The following is a 25,249-nucleotide window of genomic DNA, read 5'->3' as shown; positions in this document are numbered from 1 at the left end:
AGAAGCTTCCACAGGGTAGAATAGCATGGAGAGCTGCATCAAACCAGTCACGGGACTGAAGACCACAACAACAACAACAACAACAACTGCGACTGAAGTCAACACCAACACAACTGTTATGATTGTCCTTGAGGGTCGGCGGATAACGCTATGTAAACTCAGGGAAGTGCTGAGAAATATTTTATATGGCAGTGTCTTTACGACTGCGCATGATCAACGCTGTATGATCCGTGTTATGCCCGTTGGATGTCACGTCTGTTGATTCGCGAACAAAACGCTGTGCGAATGGAGTCAGTCGGTGAGGTTCTGCGTCTCTTTGCTGTTGGAGGGGTGCGTTTCTGGATATTTTTTATTTTATTTTTGATTCCCATTGTGGGGCGACGAGTGGAATAATTGTTATTATAAAATGTTTTGTTTTTTCCAGCCGATTAGCAACATATGTGGGGTGGCGGGTGGAATAATTGTTGTTATATAATGTTTGGTTTGTAATGTAGAAAAGATGCATTTCCCGGCCGATTAGCAACATATGTGGGGCGGTGGGTGGAATTATTGTTATATAAAATGTTTCCTATTATTTATTTATTTAATGCTGTTGTTTGCCATTCTCAACACTGGCTCTCTAACTACAATATTGGCAACCAGAAAGTGATTAGCAAAACGTGAAGACTGTAATTAGAATTCCTAGTGCCCACTTCATCTGAGAAATACACTTAAAGCTACAGCTTATAGCTCTGAGGAATTAGGAGATTGTCTGGGATTCATAATCAAAAAACGATTCTCTCTAAAATGTTCACTATATTCTGAAAGTCACAGACCAAAAAAGAATCCACACAATCCAACTACCAGAGCAGTTCAGAGTCTAACGCGCTGATGCAACTATAACTCTTCAAATTAAAGGTTTAAGTGAATGCTCGCCATAATTTGATGATAATGTTCATCAAACGCCACGCTAAGTAATGGTAGAATGTCTGTCCCGCAGCGGCACGTGAAAATACGACATACGCAAACTGAAGATGATCCATTAAAGTCATCCCAGAATTAACACTTCACTCGAAAATGATTTCATGGTTACGCGTATCCCGAGTAACTTATTACGGCATCCGAGGCTGTTTATAGCAATGATACCGACGCGACGCGACTCCCGGCACAGTTGTTGTGCTATTCAGCGTCTGGAGAGAACTGGGGCCTTCCTCTCTCGCGCAGCGTTCTTATATATAAAGCCGCGGTGCGGAGGCTAGGGGAACGCCTGAACAAATCGGCTCTCCCGACTAGCCGCTGGGCTAGTAATGCACCACTTTAAGTTATCGAATAAATCATCGCTTCCTTTGCTGATGGCCGATGAAGCTCTCAATTGAAATGTGCAATCAGCACACAGGTAAGCAATCATAATAAGAGTCTGACGTGGCTAAGTCAAAAACTTAGGGCGAGAGAATTAATTTAATTACACTACACGCAGTAGACGAGCTATGAACTTGCCCTTTGGAGATACGCTATCGCTATAGTTTTACAGTTATTCAGTTGAAACTTCCCACATCTTTATGATTATAGCGGATCTCCCTTCTACTTAAATTTAAACATCCTAGCCTTATTTATTCGCCTACTTAATCTATCTTGCTTCCTTAATTTTTAAGACAAAAACCAGAAAATCATGAATTTCAACTAAAATTTTAATTTGTGAGATCCAGAATACTGTTTCTACTAAATTATTACGAAAAAGGAATCTAAATATAAATTTTTAAGTTTCTAGCTCTTTTCAGTTGCGCCAATGATTTGTACAGAAAAACATCCAAATTTCGAAAATGGTTAAAGTTATTGAACTGATATTCAACACATATTGATTTAGTATTACTCCTGACATGCTAGAAACGTTTCAGGTTATTTGCTTGATTTTTAAAGTATTGCACAACATTTATGACGTCAGTGCTAGTTACAGCGGACTGGCTGGCACACAATGGAAATACTGATGTGAATGAATTTTATACGGCGTGAATAGGCTGCTTCCCCACACCATCACTAAAGGCAAATCTTCGGGGCATTCGATTTGAGAACTCTGAAGCAGCACTCAAAAAAAGTGAGGCAGTTCTCGAGAACCTGAGAAAGAACAGCCTGCACCATGTGCTCGAACACTGGCAGAGACACTATGAAAACACATTCAAGTAGGAGAGGAGTATTTTGAAAAATATCATATAAACATCAGAATGAAGTCATGAACATCTTCGAAAAAACATCAGTCTCAGTCTTTATTGATCAGCCCTCGTATTAAATGAAATGACCTGATTACTTTTTTGTATTGATACGGCATGTACACCGCGTATTTTAAGTATTTTCTTTCTAACAATGTAAGCAGAGGCAGTTTGGAGACTGCTTGTGGACACTCACCGCATTTGGCGACCTCGTCGCTGGCCTTTATGATGTCGGAGAGGATGACGTTCTCCGCGCCGTACTTGCTCCTCAGGAACTTGGCCAGCTCGGTGCCTAGCTGACCCAGCCCCCCTGCAAGAGAAATGCACGTTATACGTATGGCGCAAACACTAGCTTCGTCTCTGTAAGACGTACGAACAAGCCTCGACCTTTAGTGGCGTTTTGTCAGAGACTAATTTCCATAATCGAGGAAAATTGTATACACAATGATAATTCAAATAACTACGTGTCAAACAAGATGATACGGTAGAACGCGTAACACGGCTTAAGTAAAAACGCTGTTGCAGACGAAGATTTTCTTTTCGAGTTTGGCCTGTTCGAAACTTACCAGTTAATATGCAAGTTAGATGTTGTTGTTATGGTCACCAGTCCACAGACTGTTATGAAGCAGCTCCCTTCTCTAGTCTATCCCACTCAAGTAGTGCAACCTGCATTCATTTGTATCTGATTACTGTATCAAGTTTTGGTCTCCCTCTACAATTTTTTTCCACCCACGCTTGCCTCAATTACCAAATTGATTATTCCTTTGTGCAACATTATGTGACCTTCCAACCGCTCCCTCCTTTTAATAATATTCTGCATACGTTTCTTTTCTCCCCTTCTCATTAGTTATGCCATCTGCCCTTTTAATCTACAGCAGCCTTCAGCAGCACAACATTTGAAAAGATTCTATTCTGTTCTGGTCTGATCTGTATGTCGCTCACGTTTCACTTCCTTAAAAGTCTACACTCCATGCAAGATATAAATGTGTTCAACTACATCACAGCCGGCCGGAGTGGCCGAGCGGTTACAGGCGCTACAGTCTGGAACCGCACGACCGCAACGGTCGCAGGTTCGAATCCTGCCTCGGGCATGGATGTGTGTGATGTCCTTAGGTTGGTTAGGTTTAAGTAGTTCTAAGTTCTAGGGGACTTCTGACCACAGCAGTTGAGTCCCATAGTGCTCAGAGCCATTTGAACTACATCGCAGCAGTAAAGATTTCATATTTTATGACAAAAACATAGAAGAAACACAAAAAACATATACTCTACACTGAGGATCAAACACTTGACGTCAAAATTAGTAGGCACTTACGCAAATCACCTTTCTCGTTCACACACAAACAAATTTGTTTAATTTCAAATTCTGCGAAATTTTTTACTGTCTTGCGAAAGAGTAAAAGATCTGTGCAACTTATGGGATTCGATTCCACGAACGCAGAAGATGACTGTGATCGTAACGCAGCTGTTATGTCACCTGGCCACCGCCCCGACTTATGTATGTTTTCCTGCTCAAGTATATCTATTACGGATGGAATCACTATTCTCCGAATTCAGGGAAACTCTCAGCTTGCAGGCCTGTTATCTATAAACAAAATTCCCTATTTTTGGGCGCTCCAACTATCCGGCCAACTCAGAAACGGATCCTTCGCCATGACATTTGAACGTACACTATGTGATAAAAAGTATCCGGACGCCCCCAATAACATACGCTTTTCTTGTTAGGTGCATTGTGCTACCACAGATTGCCAGGTAATCCATATCTGCGACCTCAGTAGTCATTAGACATCGTGAGAGAGCAGAATAGGGCCCTCCGCGGAACTCGCGGATTTCGAACGTGGTCAGGTGATTGGGTGTCACTTGTGTCATACGTCTGTACGCGAGATTTCCACACTCCTAAACATCCCTGGGTCCACTGTTTCCGATGTGATAATGAAGTTGAAACGTGAAGGGACGCGTACAGCACAAAAGCGTACAGGACGACCTCGTCTGTTGACTGACAGAGAACGTCGACGGTTGAAGAGGGTCGTAATGTGTAATAGGCAGACATCTATCCAGACCATCACACAAGAATTCTAAACAGCATCAGGATCCACTGCAAGTACTGCGACAGTTAGGCGGGAGGTGAGAAAACTTTGATTTCATGGTCGAGCGGCTGCTCATAAGCCACACATCACGCCGGTAAATGCCAAACGACGCCTCGCTTTGTGTAAGGAGCGTAAACATTGAACGATTGAACAGTGGGAAAACGTTGTGTGGAGTGACGAATTACGGTACACAACGTGGCGATCCGGTGGCAGGGTGTGGGTATGGCGATTGCCCGCTGAACGTCATCTGCCAGCGTGTGTAGTGCCAATAGTAAAATTCGGAGGCGGTGGTGTTATGGTGTGATCGTGTTTTTCATGGGGGCGCCTTGCACCCCTTGTTGTTTTGCTTGGAACTATCACAGCACAGGTCTCCAATGATATTTTAAGCACCTTCTTGCTTCCCACTGTTGAAGCAATTCGGGGATGGTGATTGCATCTTTCAACACGATCGAGCGCCTGTTCATAATGCACGGCCTGTGGCGGAGTGGTTACACGACAATAACATCCCTGTAATGGACTGGCCTGCACAGAGTCCTGACCTGAGTCCTATAGAACACCTTTGGGACGTTGTGGAACGCCGACTTCGTGTCAGGCCTCACCGCCCGACATCGATACCTCACCACAGTGCGGCACTCCGCGAAGAATGGGCTGCCATTCCCAAGAAACATTCTAGCACTTGATTGAACGAGAGTGGAAGCTGTCATCAGGGATAAGGCTGGGCCAACACCATACTGAATTCCAGCATTAGCGACAGAAGGCGCCACGAACTGGTAAGTCATTTTCAGCCAGGTGTCCGGATACTTTTGATCACAAAGTGTAATTTTTTTGCAAATGGAAGCAACATCTGAGCAAACTCTTTCGCAGGAATTGCCGTTTAGTACTCCCTTACTATATTCCGTTCATCATAAACATAAACCTGACGTAAACGAACACAGACGTGTATGATTGGTCAGAAGCCATAGCACACGTACACTGATGTTGTTAAGCTCTTGGAAGTTGGTCCTTCTTATGTATTTGATATCTTATTACCGAGTTACGTCAAATGAAAATTTAAGATATTCTCATATATTAACAACCATCAACGTTTTTCTTAATCACGCTGTAGCTATGTAGGTTTTTTGTTCAGAAATCGTGTACGGTCGGAGTCTCTGTGCTATTAGGCTTTGTTGTCACGGTGTTAATACACAGTATGAAAATACTGAAGGTGCTTACTGCTCCGTAATGAAACACGCGCGTCGACACTGTTAAAAAGAACCGAGATAAAGGTTGTTCTTAATTTTTTTCATAAATTTACAGAAAATCGGCTCTGAAATTTCCCGGGTCAATTTATTTGATGCAGTTGTTTAATATAAATGTAGTGGATGTATAGCGGGATCAGTAGCGAAGTACTACTACGTAATGGATGTATAGCGTAATCGGTAGCGGATTAGACTGATAATCTCGTGCTGTACGTCACTTGCTTGTTCAAGTCTCACCTTAATTATCCTTTCTTCCATTCAATTTGAATACATACAACTCGTAATTGTAAAATTCATTATCATTTGTTATGAATAATAGACGTCTTCTTGTTTCTAATTTCATATTGCACGTGAAATTCCTGTTTTCATTTCGATTATAAATTCTTAATTATCTATGTTTAATGAAAGATTGTTAATAAATACTACTTAAATTAAGAAAACATAATTTAATTTTTTAGGAAAAAAGTGAAAAACCAAATACTCCCTATTTGGACTATGTCCATTGTTTTATACCACAGATGTAGTTTCACACGAACCAGAGTGATAACTGTCATAGAAACAAGAAAAACAATCATTTTCACAACTACGAACGCACCATATAAATGCATAAGTTTTACATTTGCCCCTGTCCATAAAAATATGAACCCAACAGAACTGACCTGGAGCCAAGTTAAGGGATCTGTCGCGAGATATAACAAGACTGTTAAGCTGACAGACGTACTGAAACTAACACAAGCAGCTTTTTCACATGTCACCGCCAAATGGTGGAGGGTTATAGAATGTCACCTCATTAAAGAAGAGGAGAAAATGCAGCGCCTGGATGGCTTCATGGATTGCGTTGTTGATCGACTCGTTACTAACGTAGCAGATCACAGTTCCAGAACTGAAATGCTCTTCTCGGATTCGATAAGGAATGAGCTAAGAGATTACCAGACGACTGACTGTAATTAACACCTTCAGTGGCTTCAGTATTCAACAACACTGTGAAATCCCTGCCGTGTGCTTTTGCATCACGCATAGAAAAATTACTCTTGTGTTAAGTTAGGAATTTTCACCACTCTTGCTTGTGATTATAATACTATGTTAGGTGAGAACGATCTCATTTTATGCTTTCTGTCTGGTCACCTAAGAAGCGTGATGTAGTCTGGAGTTCTGCCGAATATTATTTCATTCTCTTTAAAAATTTAATGACATTCGAAGCATTATTATTTGTCTGCTCGTCTCTTTGTACATCTTAACTGCTCACACCATTGCGGGTTAGTTGGAGCAGCTGGCTGGCCCGTGTTATCCAAGTTAAATGCACCCGCATTATCGCTCAGCCTGTGTGGGTGTAGCACAGCACAAAACGTATACTTAATGATCGTACTTGATTGTACTGGACACAGCTTGGCTTCCGCTCCACTGTGAAACGAAATCCAATGACATTCAAACAAACGCTGAAGAATAGATGGTGTTATGTTTACGTCAGGTTTATTCTTATGATTAGCACATTATAGAAGGATAGTAGGCCGATGCCCTTCGAAGTCATTCGGTCTCTGAGTCTGTTCTCTCGTTGTCAAGTGTACGCCTACAACTACATATAACATATAACGGGACTTCAAAGAGTAGGTTACACATTGCTATGCCAGGCCAAGTAACTTCTCGTTGAATGTCGCACTACACCTCAAAGTCATATAGATACAGGACATTGTTTTTCAGTGTAGTCGACCAGTTTCTATAAACAGCAGTAGGAACGTTCTACGAATCGTTCAATCCCTCGGCGATAGCAACCCGGGCCACGAAGCCATACGAGAACCGCTGTGTGAATGTCCTCACCGTTGGAAAATGTCTTTAAGCTTGTCGAAAAAATGGAAAGCGCATGTCGCAAGATTTGGACTTGCCGATCAGCATCACCACCGTCTGTGGTTGCCTTGGTCAAGCATTGCATCACACGTTACGGTTTCTTCCCATATCAATAGCGCATGGAGAGCAATAGAACGACTGCTTAAATATCTTTGTGTCCGCTTATGGTTAGTCTAATCTCGCATTTGCAGTCTTTACGGAGGCGATGCCTAAAACAAACCCATGTCCATTCGTGCCGCCATGTTTGTATACGTTTAATGAACCCTGTTAGTCCTGTTTGGTATAGATCCCACGCACTCGAACAATATTCTAAGATGGGGCATACAAGTGCTTTCTAAGCAGTCCCTTTTGTAGATTCACTGCCATTCCACGTCCCTACAAATTACAGGGTGGCGCTAAATAGACGTTAGAAAGTATTTCTCTCCTGTGGTTTTAATGTGCGCCGTAAATGATTTCCCTTGTGATATAATTTTTGTGTAGCTCTGAAAATTCTATACCTCTCTCATCGATGCCCCAATTCAATTTTCAGAATGGATGCACTAACACTGTAACAGCATTTGTTGATCGTAAAGACATCTTACTCAAATTCTGGATCTATCGATGTGATGAGGCGTGTACTCAACAGCACATCCAGTCCAAGAACAGCGCAATCTGGAGTGACCGTTTCCCGATGAGATTACAGCACAGAATACAAGTCAAACTGTGATGGCAAAATTTATGCATCCTCTCACACAGATTTTGTGTGATGTTTTCTCTATCTTTTAACATATTGATGAAATGTTTTGAAAAGACCGAATCCCTACATGATTCCACGAAAGGCCAGTAGTAGTAGTAGTAGTAGAAGGGTTTTGTGGGCGCACGACAGCAAGGTCTTCAGCGCCCGTTCAGTATCATAGTGAGGCGGGTGTCAAGAAAAAATCTCAGAACATTGACATAAAACGGAACATAAAACACGGGGAACAATCATTGAAAAATATGTGCTCACCCACACCGAAGCGTGGGATGAAGCAGGGCGTCAGCAGTAAAACATGGACAACACAGGAAGAAAAAGGTAGAGGGAGCTAAAACAATGTAGCAGATGGAAGTGGCTGGCTGACCGCAAGGAAAAAGGGGAGGAGTCAGCCACTCTGCAATACACTAAAACCTCCAGCCTAAAGGTTTAGGCCAGAGTCCAGACACACCACAAAACTTAAAAACCCTAGACACACACGTCTCATCGTTAGCTAAAACACAAGGCAGATCCCCATCAACTTGAGCGTCTGCCCGTGCATCACGGTATAAAATGCAGTCTGTTAAAATGTGCCGGACAGAGATGTGCACACCACAAGCATCACAAAACGGAGGATCCTCCCGCCGTAATAAAAAGCTATGTGTGAGAGGACAGTGCCCGATCCGAAGACGTGTGAGGGCCACCTCTTCCCGCCTGAGCAACCGGCAGGAGGAACGCCACGGCCGAGTGGTTGACTTTACCGACCGCAGTTTATTGGCCGTCACCGCCAGCCATTCGTCCTCCCACAACTCCATGCACTTCCTGTGGAGTGCAGCGATGACTGACTGCAAGGGGATAGGACACTGGACCACATCCTGCTCTTTGCAGGCCTCCTTGGCAGCCCGGTCAGCCTGTTCATTGCCCCATATGCCGACATGACCAGGCACCCAGCAGAAGGATACCTCTTTACCCCGCCGTTGGAGCAAGTACAGTTGGTCATGTATCAGCTGGACCATCTCCTCAGTCGGGTATAGGTTCTGCAGTGATTGTAAGGCACTAAGAGAATCGGAGCAGAGAAGAAATCGATCGCCCCGAACACGATGCATCAGCTCCAGTGCCTTCAGGATCGCGTGGAGCTCCGCTGCGAAAACGGTATATTCAGCAGGGAGGCGAATCCGGGTAACATGGTCAGGGAACACCACAGTCAGAACGACCGACCTCAGGTGTAACCCTGAAGAATGTAGAAAGAGTGCAAACCTGATTCAGTGGGGAGTCCACTGCATCAGCAAGACATGCAGGACAACGACTGAGAATGTCACGATTGTCTCTCTGTAGTATCATAGATCGATACGACCCCCACCAGCGTCTCACAGTCTGTAACGGAAACGCACGTTTCCGACAGACGCCGGTATCGGCCGCGTGGGGACCTGGTGGATCCAATGACGCGCGCTCACTGGCCTTCAGTGGATCCGACTACTAATGCCCTCCGCCTCCGCGTTATAGAATGGCCGGTGGGTGCTGTACGCCCAGTCGCAGAAACAGTTTTCGACAATCTTCAGTCTCTGTCACTTTTCGAAAGCTCATTAGTGCATCAGTAAGGGAAGCCACAAACTGCGTGACCCTTTTTAGTTTGCTTCGTGTTGTAGCTGCACTTTATTGCTGTTTGTTCTTGTATAATGTTTCTTCTCAACGCCTGGAGAAAGCTACGAGGGCGGTCAATAAGTAATGCAACACTTTTTTTTTCTCGGCCAATTTTGGTTGAAAAAACCGGAAATTTCTTGTGAAATATTTTCAAACACTCCCGCTTCGTCACGTATAATTTCATTGACTTCCGACAGGTGGCAGCGCTGTACGGAGCTGTTAAAATGGCGTCTGCAACGGATGTGCGTTGCAAACAACGGGCAGTGATCGAGTTTCTTTTGGCGGAAAACCAGGGCATCTCAGATGTTCATAGGCGCTTGCAGAATGTCTACGGTGATCTGGCAGTGGACAAAAGCATGGTGAGTCGTTGGGCAAAGCGTGTGTCATCATCGCCGCAAGGTCAAGCAAGACTGTCTGATCTCCCGCGTGCGGGCCGGCCGTGCACAGCTGTGACTCCTGCAATGGCGGAGCGTGCGAACACACTCGTTCGAGATGATCGACGGATCACCATCAAACAACTCAGTGCTCAACTTGACATCTCTGCTGGTAGTGCTGTCACAATTGTTCACCAGTTGGGATATTCCCGCTGGGTCCCTCGTTGTCTAACCGAACACCATAAAGAGCAAAGGAGAACCATCTGTGTGGAATTGCTTGCTCGTCATGTGGCTGAGGGTGACAATTTCTTGTCAAAGATTGTTACAGGCGATGAAACATGGGTTCATCACTTCGAACCTGAAACAAAACGGCAATCAATGGAGTGGCGCCACACCCACTCCCCTACCAAGGAAAAGTTTAAAGCCATACCCTCAGCCGTAAAGTCATGGTTACAGTCTTCTGGGACGCTGAAGGGGTTATTCTGTTCGATGTCCTTCCCCATGGTCAAACGATCAACTCTGAAGTGTATTGTGCTACTCTTCAGAAATTGAAGAAACGACTTCAGCGTGTTTGTAGGCACAAAAATCTGAACAAACTTCTCCTTCTTCATGACAACGCAAGACCTCACACAAGTCTTCGCACCCGAGAGGAGCTCACAAAACTTCAGTGGACTGTTCTTCCTCATGCACCCTACAGCGCCGATCTCGCACCGTCGGATTTCCATATGTTTGGCCCAATGAAGGACGCAATCCGTGGGAGGCACTACGCGGATGATGAAGAAGTTATTGATGCAGTACGACGTTGGCTCCGACATCGACCAGTGGAATGGTACCGTGCAGGCATACAGGCCCTCATTTCAAGGTGGCGTAAGGCCGTAGCATTGAATGGAGATTACGCTGAAAAATAGTGTTGTGTAGCTAAAAGATTGGGGAATAACCTGGTGTATTTCAATGCTGAATAAAACAACCCCTGTTTCAGAAAAAAAATGTGTTCCATTACTTATTGAACTGCCCTCGTACTTGTTAAGTAAAACTTCTGTTTGCTGTATTACTTGTTGACTAATAATTTCTGCTCCTGTCCAGCTTCCCTTTGGCAACAGCTGCTGCACCTGTCCTTACCGTTTTGTACAAAGTAGTACATAGCACTCTCCAGAGGATAATGGAAGAAAAACTTCACCTTTTCCGTCACAAAATTCAACAGCTCCAACCTCTGAAGGAGATGGATGTGAAGTGGCGATATTCTTTTGGAAACCTGGTTATTGAGACATTTGAAAATAGTGTGGTGTCACCGCCAGACACCACACTTGCTATGTGGTAGCCTTTAAATCGGCCGCGGTCCGGTAGTATACGTCGGACCCGCGTGTCGCCACTGTCAGTGATTGCAGACCGAGCGCCGCCACACGGCAGGTCTAGAGAGACGTCCTAGCACTCGCCCCAGTTGTACAGCCGACTTTGCTAGCGATGGTTCACTAACAAATTACGCTCTCATTTGCCGAGACGATAGTTAGCACAGCCTTCACCTACGTCATTTGCTACGACCTAGCAAGGCGCCATTATCAATTGCTATTTATCTTGTGATGCATGTACCGTCAGACCGATGTTCACCAATTATGGATTAAAGTTAAGTATTCCAGAAGCTACGTACGTTTTTCTAAGTTCTCATTTCCGTGTCCTGTTCCAGACATCACGCCAGCCTGCGTGAGCTTAAACGCGTGCCCTTCGACCTCCCGTCCTAGTGGACTGGCTGTCTTGCCAGTCCACAAAAAATAGAACAGTCGATACGGATCAGATGAGGCTCAGTGGTAAGATACACTTCCATCCCCGTGGGTCTGTCAACTAACAGAAGTGACATCACTGGGGTTCTGACAATCCACGCGTTAAAGCTGCTGCTCAACCTCATCATCAAAAAATTCACTGACTGGTGCGCTGGCAGTGCACAACGCATAACTGGGCCCATTTTCATTGAGGGACTTGTCACAGCGGACAAATACAGACAGGCACTGGAACGTGAATTTGTACCGACTGCAAGACACGGCGCAATGCTCCGAAAGGACAGTTTCATGCAGGGTGGAAGGCGTCCACAGCAAGTGTAACAGACAAGTGCAAATTTTTTCAAACTGAGGTTCGGTATTTAGGACATATGATTAACGGACAGGGTATCCAACCCTCGCCGTCACATCTCCGTGTGATTAGACTCGCCAGCACCCAGGAACTTGAAAGAACCTCAGTCTGTGTTGCGCAAAACTACATATTATGTTCGGTTTATACCAAATGCAAAAAAAAAAAAAAAAAAAAAAAAAAAAAAAAAAAAAAAAAAAAAAAAAAAAAAAAAAATTCAAATGTGTGTGAAATCTTATGGGACTTAACTGCTAAGGTCACCAGTCCCTAAGCTTACACACTATTTGACCTAAATTATCCTATGGGCAAACACACACACCCATGCCCGAGAGAGGACTCGAACTCCGCCGGGGCCAGCCGCACAGTCTATGACTACAGCGCCCCAGACCGCTCGGCTGATCTCGCGCGGCTATAACAAATGCAGCGCAGATTGCAGCACCTTTGCATCGCCTTAGGCGTAAGAACGTTCGTTTTGTTTCGTCTTCGGAGTGTGACTCTGCTTTTCACAAGCTCAAATAGTGTCGGAAGTTCCATGCGGCTTTTCGCGGATGATGCTGTAGTATACAGAGAAGTTGCAGCATTAGAAAATTGTAGCGAAATGCAGGGAGATCTGCAGCGGATAGGCACTTGGTGGCAACTGACCCTTAACATAGACAAATGTAATGTATTGCGAATACATAGAAAGAAGGATCCTTTATTGTATGATTATATGATAGCGGAACAAACACTGGTAGCAGTTACTTCTGTAAAATATCTGGGAGTATGCGTGCGGAACGATTTGAAGTGGAATGATCATATAAAATTAATTGTTGGTAAGGCGGGTACCAGGTTGAGATTCATTGGGAGAGTGCTTAGAAGGTGTAGTCCGTCAACAAGGGATGTGGCTTACAAAACGCTCGTTTGACCTGTACTTGAGTATTGCTCATCAGTGTGGGATCCGTACCAGATCGGTCTGACGGAGGAGATAGAGAAGATCCAAAGAAGAGCGGCGCGTTTCGTCACAGGGTTATTTGGTAACCATGATAGCGTTACGGAGATGTTTAATAAACTCAAGTGGCAGACTCTGCAAGAGAGGCGCTCTGCATCGCGGTGTAGCTTGCTCGCCAGGTTTCGAGAGGGTGCGTTTCTGGATGAGGTATCGAATATATTGCTTCCCCCTACTTATACCTCCCGAGGAGATCACGAATGTAAAATTAGAGAGATTAGAGCGCGCTCGGAGGCTTTCAGACAGTCGTTCTTCCCGCGAACCATACGCGACTGGAACAGGAAAGGGAGGTAATGACAGTGGCACGTAAAGTGCCCTCCGCCACACACCGTTGGGTGGCTTGCGGAGTATAAATGTAGATGTAGATGTAGATGTAGAAATCTGCTTTGTCGAGTGATCGCTGTTTGATTCCTTTCGATCCCTCCAAACCAGTTGTTTTGGCTGTCGATGCATCTTCTCACGGCATCGGAACGGTTCTCTCGCTGAGGCTGCCGTCACGCCGCCGCCGTCGCCGTCGCCCATGGAGGTCGTTGCTCCGCCTCCTCATCCGAGCATACCCAGTGGCGGTGCGTGTCCTGGGCAGGTTTTCAATGGGGCGTTTACCTCGCCCCCTCGCGAGCGATTCGGGGACGCGGGTGGGCGGCACACCCCGGCAATTCCGCTGTTCGCCCCCTCACTTGCGCCTCCACCTGCCGTCGGAAGCCCTACTCAACGACGGTGCGCCGTTTCAGTGGGAGGGCTGTGGTATCGACAGTTCCGATGCCACAGAGTAGGTTGGCACTACGAGAGCGGAAAATCTCCGCAGACCACAGCGCCCTCTAGCCGATGCTGTGCAGCTCTACGAGCGCTGCTCCACTTTCGCCTAGTTCGTGAAGAGCAGACGCCCGAGAACCATCGCTTTACCTTAGCTTGCTATTGAGACTCTCTTATCTGGACTTTGACTGCACACCTACGTGCTCGTCACCTAAAGTTATGTTGTATGTTAGCATATGTTTATACTATAGTAAAACCACTTTTACTTTACTAGCAGTACCGACGTGTTTTACCTCACCTGCTCCTACTCGCTTCCTTCATTCGGCCAACCTTTCAGTTTCCAGGAGCAGACCCACACGCCGCCTTCCAGGCGAGATACAAGAGAATTAGCTATTCTATTTGCATACCACATACTCTTTGCCTTCCTAATAACATTTTTAACCAAAAAAATGGCTCTGAGCGCTATGGGACTTAACATCTGACGTCATCAGCCCCCTAGAACTTAGAACTACTTAAACCTAACTAACCTAAGGACATCACACACATCCATTCCCGAGGCAGGATTCGAACCTGCGACAGTAGCGGTCGCGCGGTTCCAGACTGGAGCGCCTAGAACCGCTCGGCCACTTCGGCCGGCCATTTTTAAGCACCTTACAATACTGTTTGTAATGGGCTACTGTAGCTTGATTATGACTACTTCTAACGTTTTGATATAATTCCCAGTTTGTTCTACAACATATCCTTATCCCACTAGTCAGCCACCCTGGCTGCCTATTACTGCTAGTACCCCGTTTAGAACACTCTAATGGAAAGCAACTCTCAAAGAGCATGAGAAATGTATTAAGGAAAGCATTGCATTTATCATCTATGTTATTGGCACTATAAACATCCTGCCACTATTGTTCCTTGAAAAGGTTTAAAAAACTCTCTACTGATGTTGGATTAACTTGTTAGTGTTAAAATTTGTGCATCATGGTGTGAAAGGTCATTCACGCTTTTACTAACAGAATGCCCATCTAGTAATGAAGAATGAATAAAAATATTGTCTATGGCTGTGCTACTGTTCCCCTGCACCCTAGCTGGAAAAAACAGTCTGCATCAGATCATATGAATTTAGGGTATCTACCAACATCCTGTTTCTTGCACCGTCATATACTAAATAAATATTGAAGTCAGCACATATAACTAATTTAAAAAATAAAAAAATCTCACGTAGTCCACATTTGTCATTGTGCTTTCGATAACTGCCACAAATCTCATGGAATCGCAGGTCACTGCCCCCACAGCATCGCATTGCCCCCATCGATTTGTGTCCGTGGCGAGGTGGATGTTTCGAGCGTAGGCCTATGCTCAGAGGATGGCAGCGTATTGGGTATGACCATTCATCCAGTGTAATCAGAAATTCAGTTCATCCGACCAGGCAGCTAGTTTTCATTGATTTATGGTCCATTCTCGTGAAACAGTGCCCACTGCAACCGTAATTGACGATTTCGTTGGGTCAGCTTGGGAACATGTAGCGGTTGTGTGCTGTGGAGCCCCGGGCTCAACAACAGTGTGCTCAGAAACAATTGTGCCTGCACCAGGGCTGTACTCTGTCGTCAGATCTGGCAAAAAAAAAAAAAAAAAAAAAAAAAAAAAAAAAAAAAAAAAAAAAAAAAAAAAAAAAAAAAAAAACCTATCCTGCTTCACAGAGCGGGCAAGCCCCTGACCTCCACGATATGTGACGAGACACGGACAGCCAACACCTTGCCACATACTAGTGGTTTAATCGTCTGTTAACCACTTTCTGTAAATGCTTACGGCAGTAGCACGTGAACACTCAACCAGCTTCGTCGTTTATGAGGTGCTCATTTTCAGGCGCCGGGCCATAACAACCTACCCTTGATCAAAATCGCTTATCTGTCTTATACCAGTGGATTTACTCATTTGACTGATTCCCCGTTCATCTCTGCTCTGCTTATGCGGGGTGGTTCAGCTGCCCCTACCGATGTCGTTTTATGGGATCTGCACTACGTCAGTGTCAGAAATGGGACCCAGACAGACGACAGCCGTGTAATCGATATCGGTTTCCTCTCAGAGCTTTGGGTAAACGGAATCGTACTGTCAAAAAGACGTACAAGTGAAGATTGACCGTGAGTTGCACGGGGATACACTTGCAGATAGACGACGCGCTAAACGGAAGGGGCTGCTCACTAAATTCCGAAATACGATCTTCGCCGAGGATGTAGAGCATATATTATTACCACCAACTTTCAAATCGCGCTATGAACACCATTCAAAGATAAGGGAATTAGAGCTCGTACTGAGGCGTTCAGACAATCGTTTTTCCGTCGTGCGATCCGCGAGTGGAACAGGGGGGGGGGGGGGGGGGGGATGTGACTTTGGCGCGAATTGTGCCCTCCGCCACACACTGCTTGGTGGCTAGCGGAGTATATATGCAGGTGTAGATGTATCTTAGGACCGAGATGTGTCGTACTTCTGCTGTACTTATCCAAGTGTCTCCGGTCATTCTTTGTGTAATTGCCGGCCGCGGTGGTCTCGCGGTTCTAGGCGCACAGTCCGGAACCGCGCGAGTGCTACGGTCGCAGGTTCGAATCCTGCCTCGGGCATGGATGTGTGTGATGTCCTTAGGTTAGTTAGGTTTAAGTAGTTCTAAGTTCTAGGGGACTGATGACCACAGCTGTTAAGTCCCATAGTGCTCAGAGCCATTTTCTTTGTGTAATTAGCGGTGAAGTCATACACGTTTTGGATGTCTCTGTAAGTTTATTTTATTTATAGTACTTTATCTTTCGCAAATGGTTCAGAAAAGTTGCCTTATGCACTCTGTTTCACCGCCGGCACGAAAGTAAAAGGTGATATCAAAATGAGAAGTGTGGAAGAGAAAGTTTCCTGTATATAACTCTATAAAAAGACTGACTCGCTGCGTTAATGCGCTAAAATAGCTTCATAAACAAAATTTGTACATTAGGTATAAGATGTCTTGGTTTACTCCACCAATTAATCTGCGATAGTTTGACAACGCGCTTCGCCGCTGCAAAGCGAAATTTCCAACAACACTGTTGTCTGATATGGGGTTGGTATGGGCAGCTGAATCATTCAGTGTATTCTCCTTACTTTGTGACGTGCCCTCAGCCCCACCAGTTGGCATTTAATCTTGTGTTGGGCAGCGTCGCAATGTTCTGAGTCATCAGTGTACACCAGTCATCTTTGTGCGAGAATTAGACTGGGGCAGCACTTGTGTATTTTCTTTCGTAAACGAACATTTGTACATACATGTAAGGCACACGGAGAGGCAGTGGCCACTGACCTGTGATGAGGATACGTGGCGGGCGCCCGGCAGCAGAGCAGAAGTCCCTGGTGGCTCGTTCTCTGGACGGCTCGCTCCTGGCCGCCGTCACCGCCGCCGCCCCTAGCAGCTTCCGGCAGCTCCTCGCCGCTCTCTTCGTCGCTGCCGCCAGCTGCCCAGCCAGCCACATCACGGCCTCTCCTGTTGACATTGCATCAACAAGCACGTTACTTCCCGGTTGCTGTCTGTCCGAAGGAAGCAAGGAACGAATGAAGACAGGACGATTCCACACCTAACTCTACACTACCGGCCATTAAAATTCCTACACCAAGAAGGAATGCAGATGATAGACGGGTTTTCATTGGACAAATATATTATACTACAACTGACATCTCATTACATTTTCACGCAACTTGGGTGCATAGATCCTGAGAAATCAGTATCCACAACAACCACCTATGGCCGTAATAACGGCCTTGATACGCCTGGGCATTGAGTCAAACAGAGGTTGGATGGTGTGTACAGGTACAGCTGCCCATGCAGCTTCAACACGATACCACAGTTCATCAAGAGTAGTGACTGGCGTATTGTGACGAGCCAGTTGCTCGGCCACCGTTTTCAATTGGTGACAGGTCTTGGGAATGTGCTGGCCAGGGCAGCAGTCGAACATTTTCTGTATCCAGAAAGGCCCGTACAGGACACGCAACATGCGGTCGTGCATTATCCTGCTGAAATGTAGGGTTTCGCAGGGATCGAATGAAGGGCAGAGCCACATCTGAAATGCAACGTCCACTGTTTCAAATTGGTGTCAATGCGAACAAGAGGTGATCCAAACGTGTAACCAATGGCACCCCATACCATCACGCCAGGTGATACGCCAGTGTGGCGGTGACGAATACACGCTTCCAATGTGCGTTCACCGCGATGTTGCCAAACACGGATGCGACCATCATGATGCTGTAAACAGAACCTGGATTCATCCGTAAAAATGACGTTTTGCCATTCGTGCACCCAGGTTCGTCGTTGGGTACACCACTGCAGGCGCTCCTGTCTGTGTTGCAGTGTCAAGGGTAACCGCAGCCATGGTCTCCGAGCTGATAGTCCATGCTGCTTGCAAACATCGTCGAACTGTTCGTGCAGATGGTTGTTGTCTTGCAAACGTCCCCATCTGTTGACTCAGGGATCGAGACGTGGCTGCACGATCCGTTACAGCCATGCGGATAAGATGCCTGTCATCTCGACTTCTAGTGATACGAGGCCGTTGGGATCCAGCATACCGTTCCGTATTACCCTCCTGAACCCACCGACTCCATATTCTGCTAACAGTCATTGGATCTCGACCAACGCGAGCAGCAATGTCGCGATACGATAAACCGCAATCGCGATAGGCTACAATCCGACCTTTATCAAAGTCGGAAACGTGATGGTACGCATTTCTCCTCCTAACACGAGGCATCATAACAACGTTTCACCAGGCAACGCCGGTCAACTGCCGTTTGTGTATGAGAAATCGGTTGGAAACTTTCCTCATGTCAGCACGTTGTAGGTGTCGCCACCGGCGCCAACCTTGTGTGAATGCTCTGTAAAGCTTGTCATTTGCATATCACAGCATCTTCTTCCTGTCGGTTAAATTTCGCTTCTGTAGCACGTCATCTTCGTGGTGTAGCAATTTTAATGGCCATTAGTGTACATCTAGGTATGCCTACATACGTCGCAAACGGCAGTATGGTATACGGTAGAGGCTACCTCGTATAACGGGCAGTCAAGTCAAAACCGAGCACCTGCCACATTGTGACCGTGGAATGGTTCCTTTCAAAAGTGATCATTACACACATTACAACATTTACCCCACTGAGAGACGAGTCGATCAAATCCTGTTTCGTAGAACGCGGTCGGTCCCTGACGGATCCAAAACGGCACCCACTCCTGCACTTCCTGGTCTGACTGAAACCGACATCCGCGCATGTCTTCTTCCATGTCGCGAAAGATGTGAAAACCACACAGTGAAAGATCCGGACTGTACAGATGACGTTGCATTGTTTCCCAACCAAATCGCTGAAACTTAGCTTTCGCCCGATTAGCAGTTTGTGGGCGGACATTATCGTGCAGTAGGAAGATTCCGTCCGACAGCATTCCTGGGCGTTTTGACTTTACGGTGCGTCGCAGTTTCCGCAGTGTCTTCATAGCGCTGCGCGCTGATTATGATTCAAATGGCTCTAAGCATTATGGAACATAACATCTGAGGTCATCAGTCCCCTAGACTCAGAACTACGTAAACCTAACTAATCTAAGGACATCACATACATCCATGCCCGAGGCAGGATTCGAACTTGCGACCATAGCAGCCGCGTGGTTGCTGATTATGGTTCCACGCTCGAGTAGCAAGAGCAGCGTGCCCTTGCAGTTAGAAAAAAAGTCATCATGGCCTTACCGGAACCCGTGGTGTGTTTCCATTGTAGCGAGGGAAAAACGACGGTTTATATGCCTCCGTACAAGTCTTAATTTCTCTTATCTTGTCTTCGCGGTAATTACGCGGAATGTTAGTTGGTGGCGGTAGAATCGTTCTGCAGTCAGCTGCACATGCCTGTTCTCTAAATTTCCTCAATAGCGTTTCGCGAAAAGAACGTCGTCTTCTCTCCAGGGATTCCCATCTGTGTTTACGAGGTATCTGCGTAACACCTAGGTGTTGATCGAATCTCCCGCTAACAAATCTAGCAGCATGCTTCTGAATTGCTTCAGTGTCATCCTTTAATCCGATCTGGTGGGGATCCCAAACACTCGAGCAGTACTTAGGTCTTGTTGGTTGGTTGTGTAGAGGCTAAGGAACCAAGCTACCGAGATCATCTCTCCTTAGTTCACAAAACAAACCTTAGGAGGCGTAGTGTCACCGGCTAGTAGTGAAGGTCACCTGGTCGCGTTACTGTGATATGTAGTTATGGTAGGATCGAGGCGTTCGGGGCAATAATGAAGCCTGGAGTTAAAGTAGTTGCGTAGGACGTAAAGTGGATGCTGGGTTGGGTCGGTTTCTGTATCTATATCTATACCTATACTGCACAAACCACCTTTCGTGTGTGGCATAGGGTACATGGTTTACTACTGTCACCCCCTCCCCCGCCTTTTCCTGTTCCTGTCGCGAGTAGTGATCGGGAGGCACGATTGTTGTTAAGCCTTCGAGAAAAATCGAGTCTCTCCGATCCTATCGTCATCGTCTAATCGCGAAATATGTATAGTATGAAACAATGTATTGGGTGACTGGTCTACGAATGTTCGCTCTCGCAATTTTAACAGTAAACTACGCCGCGGTGCATAGTGCCTCTCTTGCAACGTCTACCAGAGTAAATGAGTGACGATGTCTCATGCAACAGAAATATTGTCTTCAGACAAATACAAGGATTTGATTTGATCTTCATTACGCTTTTGCGTTTACTAAGCGAATCTAGCTTTCTTTGGATGTTCTGTATTTCATCTATCAGTCTTATCTGGTAAGGCTCGCACACTGACGAACAATAATCAAGCGTCGGTCGAATGAGGGTTTTGTTACGTGCTTCCTTCATTGCTGTACTACGCTTCCTGAGGGTTCTGTACCACAGGGAGCATGTAGGGACCCGTCTGGTCTTATCTACAGTGCGAGGCATCCTCCCCTCCTCTCCGCCCTCCCCCTCCCCCCATCGTCCCATCTGACTCGATGTATGGATGAAACAGTGATGTAATAAAGAGCAACTCCCTAGACCGGTGGATGGTCTGTCAGCACAAGTAAAAGAAGAAGGGACTAAATGCATATCAAAGATCAGGAGGACAAAGATGTTGATGAAACAAGTTACAGTCTCAAGAAGCATAACTTAATACTTAGCAAAAGAAACAGTAAACTCCAATGAGTATTACGCTGCCGGCCGGTGTGGCCGAGCGGTTCTAGGCGCTTCAGTCTAGAACCGTGCGACTGTATGTAAAGTACACAAGCGGCAAGACGCAGTCAATACCTTCGCTGCGCAGTGCCGATGGTACTGTTACCGACGACTGTGCCGCTAAAGCGGAGTTATTGAACGCAGTTTTCCGAAATTCCTTCACCAGGGAAGACGAATGGAATATTCCAGAATTTGAAACACGAACAGCTACTAACATGAGTTTCTTAGAAGTAGATACCTAAGGGGTTGCGAAGCGACTCAAATCGCTTGATACTGTCAAGTCTTCAGGTCCAGATTGTGTACCGATTAGGTTCCTTTCAGATTACGCTGATACAACAGCTCCCTACTTAGCAATCATATACAACCGCTCGCTCACCGATAGATCTGTACTTGCAGATTGGAAAATTGCGCTGTCGCACCAGTGTTTAAGAAGGGTAGTAGGAGTAATCCATCGAACTACAGACCTATATCATTGGCGTCCGTTTGCAGTAGGGTTTTGGAGCATATACTGTATTCAAACATTATGAATCACCTCGAAGGGAACGATCTACTGATACGTAATCAGCATGGTTTCAGAAAACATAATTCTTGTACAACGCAGCTGGCTCTTTATTCGCACGAAGTAATGGCCGCTATCGACAGGGGATCTCAAGTTGATTCCGTGTTTCTGGATTTCCGGAAGGCTTTTGACACCGTTCCTCACAAGCGACTTCTAATCAAGCTGCGGGCCTATGGGGTATCGTCTCAGTTGTGCGACTGGATTCGTGATTTCCTGTCAGGAAGGTCGCAGTTCGTAGTAAGAGACGGCAAATCATCGAGTAAAACTGAAGTGATATCAGATGTTCCCCAGGGAAGCGTCCTGGGACCTCTGCTGTTCCTGATCTATATAAATGACCTGGGTGACAATCTGAGCCGTTCTCTTAGGTTGTTCGCAGATGATGCTGTAATTTACCGTCTAGTAAGGTCATCCGAAGACCAGTATCAGTTGCAAAGCGATTTAGAAAAGACTGCTGTATGGTGTGGCAGGTGGCAGTTGACGCTAAATAACGAGAAGTGTGAGGTGATCCAAATGAGTTCAAAAGAAATCCGTTGGAGTTTGATTACTCGATAAATAGTACAATTCTCAAGGCTGTCAATTCAACTAAGTACCGGGGTGTTAAAATTACGAAGAACTTCAGTTGGAAAGACCACATAGATAATATTGTGGGGAAGGCGAGCCAAAGGTTGCGTTTCATTGGCAGAACACTTAGAAGATGCAACAAGTCCACTAAAGAGACAGCTTACACTACACTCGTTCGTCCTCTGTTAGAATATTCCTACGCGGTGTGGGATCCTTACCAGGTGGGATTGACGGAGGACATTGAAAGGGTGCAAAAAAGGGCAGCTCGTTTTGTATTATCACGTAATAGGGAAGAGAGTGTGGCAGATATGATACACGAGTTGGGATGGAAGTCATTAAAGCGAAGACGTTCTGCGTCGCGGCGAGATCTATTTACGAAATTTCAGACACCAACTTTCTCTTCTGAATGCGAAAATATTTTGTTGAGCCCAACCTACATAGGTAGGAATGATCATCAACATAAAATAAGAGAAATCAGAGCTCGAACAGAAATGTTTAGGTGTTCGTTTTTCCCGCGCGCTATTCGGGAGTGGAATGGTAGTGAGATAGTATGATTGTGGTTTGATAAACCTTTCTGCCAAGCACTTAAATGTGAATTGCAGAGTAATCATGTAGATGTAGATGTAGATGTAGGTGTTACCGTCGCAGGTTCGAATCCTGCCTCGGGCATGGATGTGTGTGATGTCCTTAGGTTAGTTAGGTTTAAGTAGTTCTAAGTCCTAGGGGAGTGATGACCTCAGATGTTAAGTCCCATAGTGCTCAGAGCCATTTGAACCATTTGAATATTACGCTATTCTGTACGTAAATAAGCACGTCAAATTTCGTTTTGAATATGGAAGCATATAAAACTAAAATGGCTATCATTCCTCTAATTATTTCTTTAATTTCTTACTTTTTTCGTCAGTTATGTAAATAAAATAATACTGAAATTAATATTTCATCACGTCACTATAACGTATGTTAAATATGCATCCTTTGAGACATGTAGTACTGTCATAAACATGTTAAATAGTTTCAGCATGTAAGCACAATGTGAAAGTTTTTCGCCAATGTGGGAGACCACTGCTGTGCGGTCAAATGCAGGTGACATGTTTTCCCTCATTTCTCTAGCGTACTCTCATTAATCACGCCTGAGGTATACTGTATCTCGTTAAATCTGTTACGGTTAGGTGAAAAACTGAGGAGGACGTAGCGCCAGTTATATGCATACAGTCCTTGGAAATGGGGTTGCAGCTTCGATATGCGTTGGACAATAACTGCAAAACCAAAAAATGTGATTGAAAACTGAATATTGTTAAATAATAATACCTAACTTAGTTACGGGGCAGCCCACAACTTAATGTGTGTTAATACCCTAATAAACAAAAAAGGAATCCAAACTTACACAGACCAGTTATCGTTTTCTCAGTGACAGTAAAAACTTTCGAAACAATCATAACCCACAGACTATTAAAATACGCGGAAATGAATAATATAATTACACTAGAACAAACCGGTTTCAGGGACAACCACAGCACAGCCCACCCAGTTCTAAGATAACCAGTAAGGCGACAGAGCATGCAACATGGCAGACACAATAACAGCGCTCTTCTTGGATATCGAATCCGCGTTCGAATGGGTTTGCGTTGCTCTTTAAAACGTACGTTTCAGATTCCCTTGCGAAGTCGTGCAGTTAATTGCGAACCTCACTGGCGGAGGAAAGTGCAAGGCTAAGGCAGTGATCAGCTATCGACATGCTTTACGCGTATGGCAAGGACGCCACAAAGAGCAGCCACGTGTCCACTACCGTACAGAATCTATAGAGCCGCTAATGATACTGCAAACTGGTGTCACACTCCAACATGCTGTTGCATAGCAACCCTGTTTTCCGGTGCACTAATAAATTTGCGAAGCTATTATTCGTCAGTGATGGCAAAAGAACCAAGTTCAACTCAGACCTTATGTCACGACCGTACAACAGATCACACGAAGAATGTCAGCACTGCAAAAGCAGGGCGACGCCCAACCCTCATTGCTACACAGCGAGCAGAACTACACTCCTGGAAATGGAAAAAAGAACACATTGAAACCGGTGTGCCAGACCCACCATACTTGCTCCGGACACTGCGAGAGGGCTGTACAAGCAATGATCACACGCACGGCACAGCGGACACACCAGGAACCGCGGTGTTGGCCGTCGAATGGCGCTAGCTGCGCAGCATTTGTGCACCGCCGCCGTCAGTGTCAGCCAGTTTGCCGTGGCATACGGAGCTCCATCGCAGTCTTTAACACTGGTAGCATGCCGCGACAGCGTGGACGTGAACCGTATGTGCAGTTGACGGACTTTGAGCGAGGGCGTATAGTGGGCATGCGGGAGGCCGGGTGGACGTACCGCCGAATTGCTCAACACGTGGGGCGTGAGGTCTCCACAGTACATCGATGTTGTCGCCAGTGGTCGGCGGAAGGTGCACGTGCCCGTCGACCTGGGACCGGACCGCAGCGACGCACGGATGCACGCCAAGACCGTAGGATCCTACGCAGTGCCGTAGGGGACCGCACCGCCACTTCCCAGCAAATTAGGGACACTGTTGCTCCTGGGGTATCGGCGAGGACCATTCGCAACCGTCTCCATGAAGCTGGGCTACGGTCCCGCACACCGTTAGGCCGTCTTCCGCTCACGCCCCAACATCGTGCAGCCCGCCTCCAGTGGTGTCGCGACAGGCGTGAATGGAGGGACGAATGGAGACGTGTCGTCTTCAGCGATGAGAGTCGCTTCTGCCTTGGTGCCAATGATGGTCGTATGCGTGTTTGGCGCCGTGCAGGTGAGCGCCACAATCAGGACTGCATACGACCGAGGCACACAGGGCCAACACCCGGCATCATGGTGTGGGGAGCGATCTCCTACACTGGCCGTACACCACTGGTGATCGTCGAGGGGACACTGAATAGTGCACGGTACATCCAAACCGTCATCGAACCCATCGTTCTACCATTCCTAGACCGGCAAGGGAACTTGCTGTTCCAACAGGAAAATG

At 46.0% G+C, this 25,249-nt stretch overlaps 1 protein-coding gene across 1 annotated transcript in view; it reads right to left on the bottom strand.

The window, feature by feature from the left end:
• LOC124594757 (L-threonine 3-dehydrogenase, mitochondrial) overlaps positions 1–25,249 on the bottom strand; it is a 303,130-nt gene that overhangs the window by 134,557 nt on the left and 143,324 nt on the right. Inside the window, exons 2-3 of the mRNA XM_047133144.1 lie at positions 17,235–17,414; positions 2,380–2,493 (exon numbers count right to left, since the gene is read on the bottom strand). Of these exons, the coding sequence (XP_046989100.1) occupies positions 2,380–2,493; positions 17,235–17,403 (283 nt within the window). The 5' untranslated portion in view covers positions 17,404–17,414. The remainder of the gene's footprint in view (positions 1–2,379; positions 2,494–17,234; positions 17,415–25,249) is intronic.

This window comes from Schistocerca americana, chromosome 2, assembly GCF_021461395.2.
Source record: "Schistocerca americana isolate TAMUIC-IGC-003095 chromosome 2, iqSchAmer2.1, whole genome shotgun sequence".
NCBI lineage: Eukaryota > Metazoa > Arthropoda > Insecta > Orthoptera > Acrididae > Schistocerca > Schistocerca americana.
The sequence above is the reverse complement of the archived record's forward strand: the minus strand, read 5'-3'. Positions and strand labels throughout refer to the sequence as shown.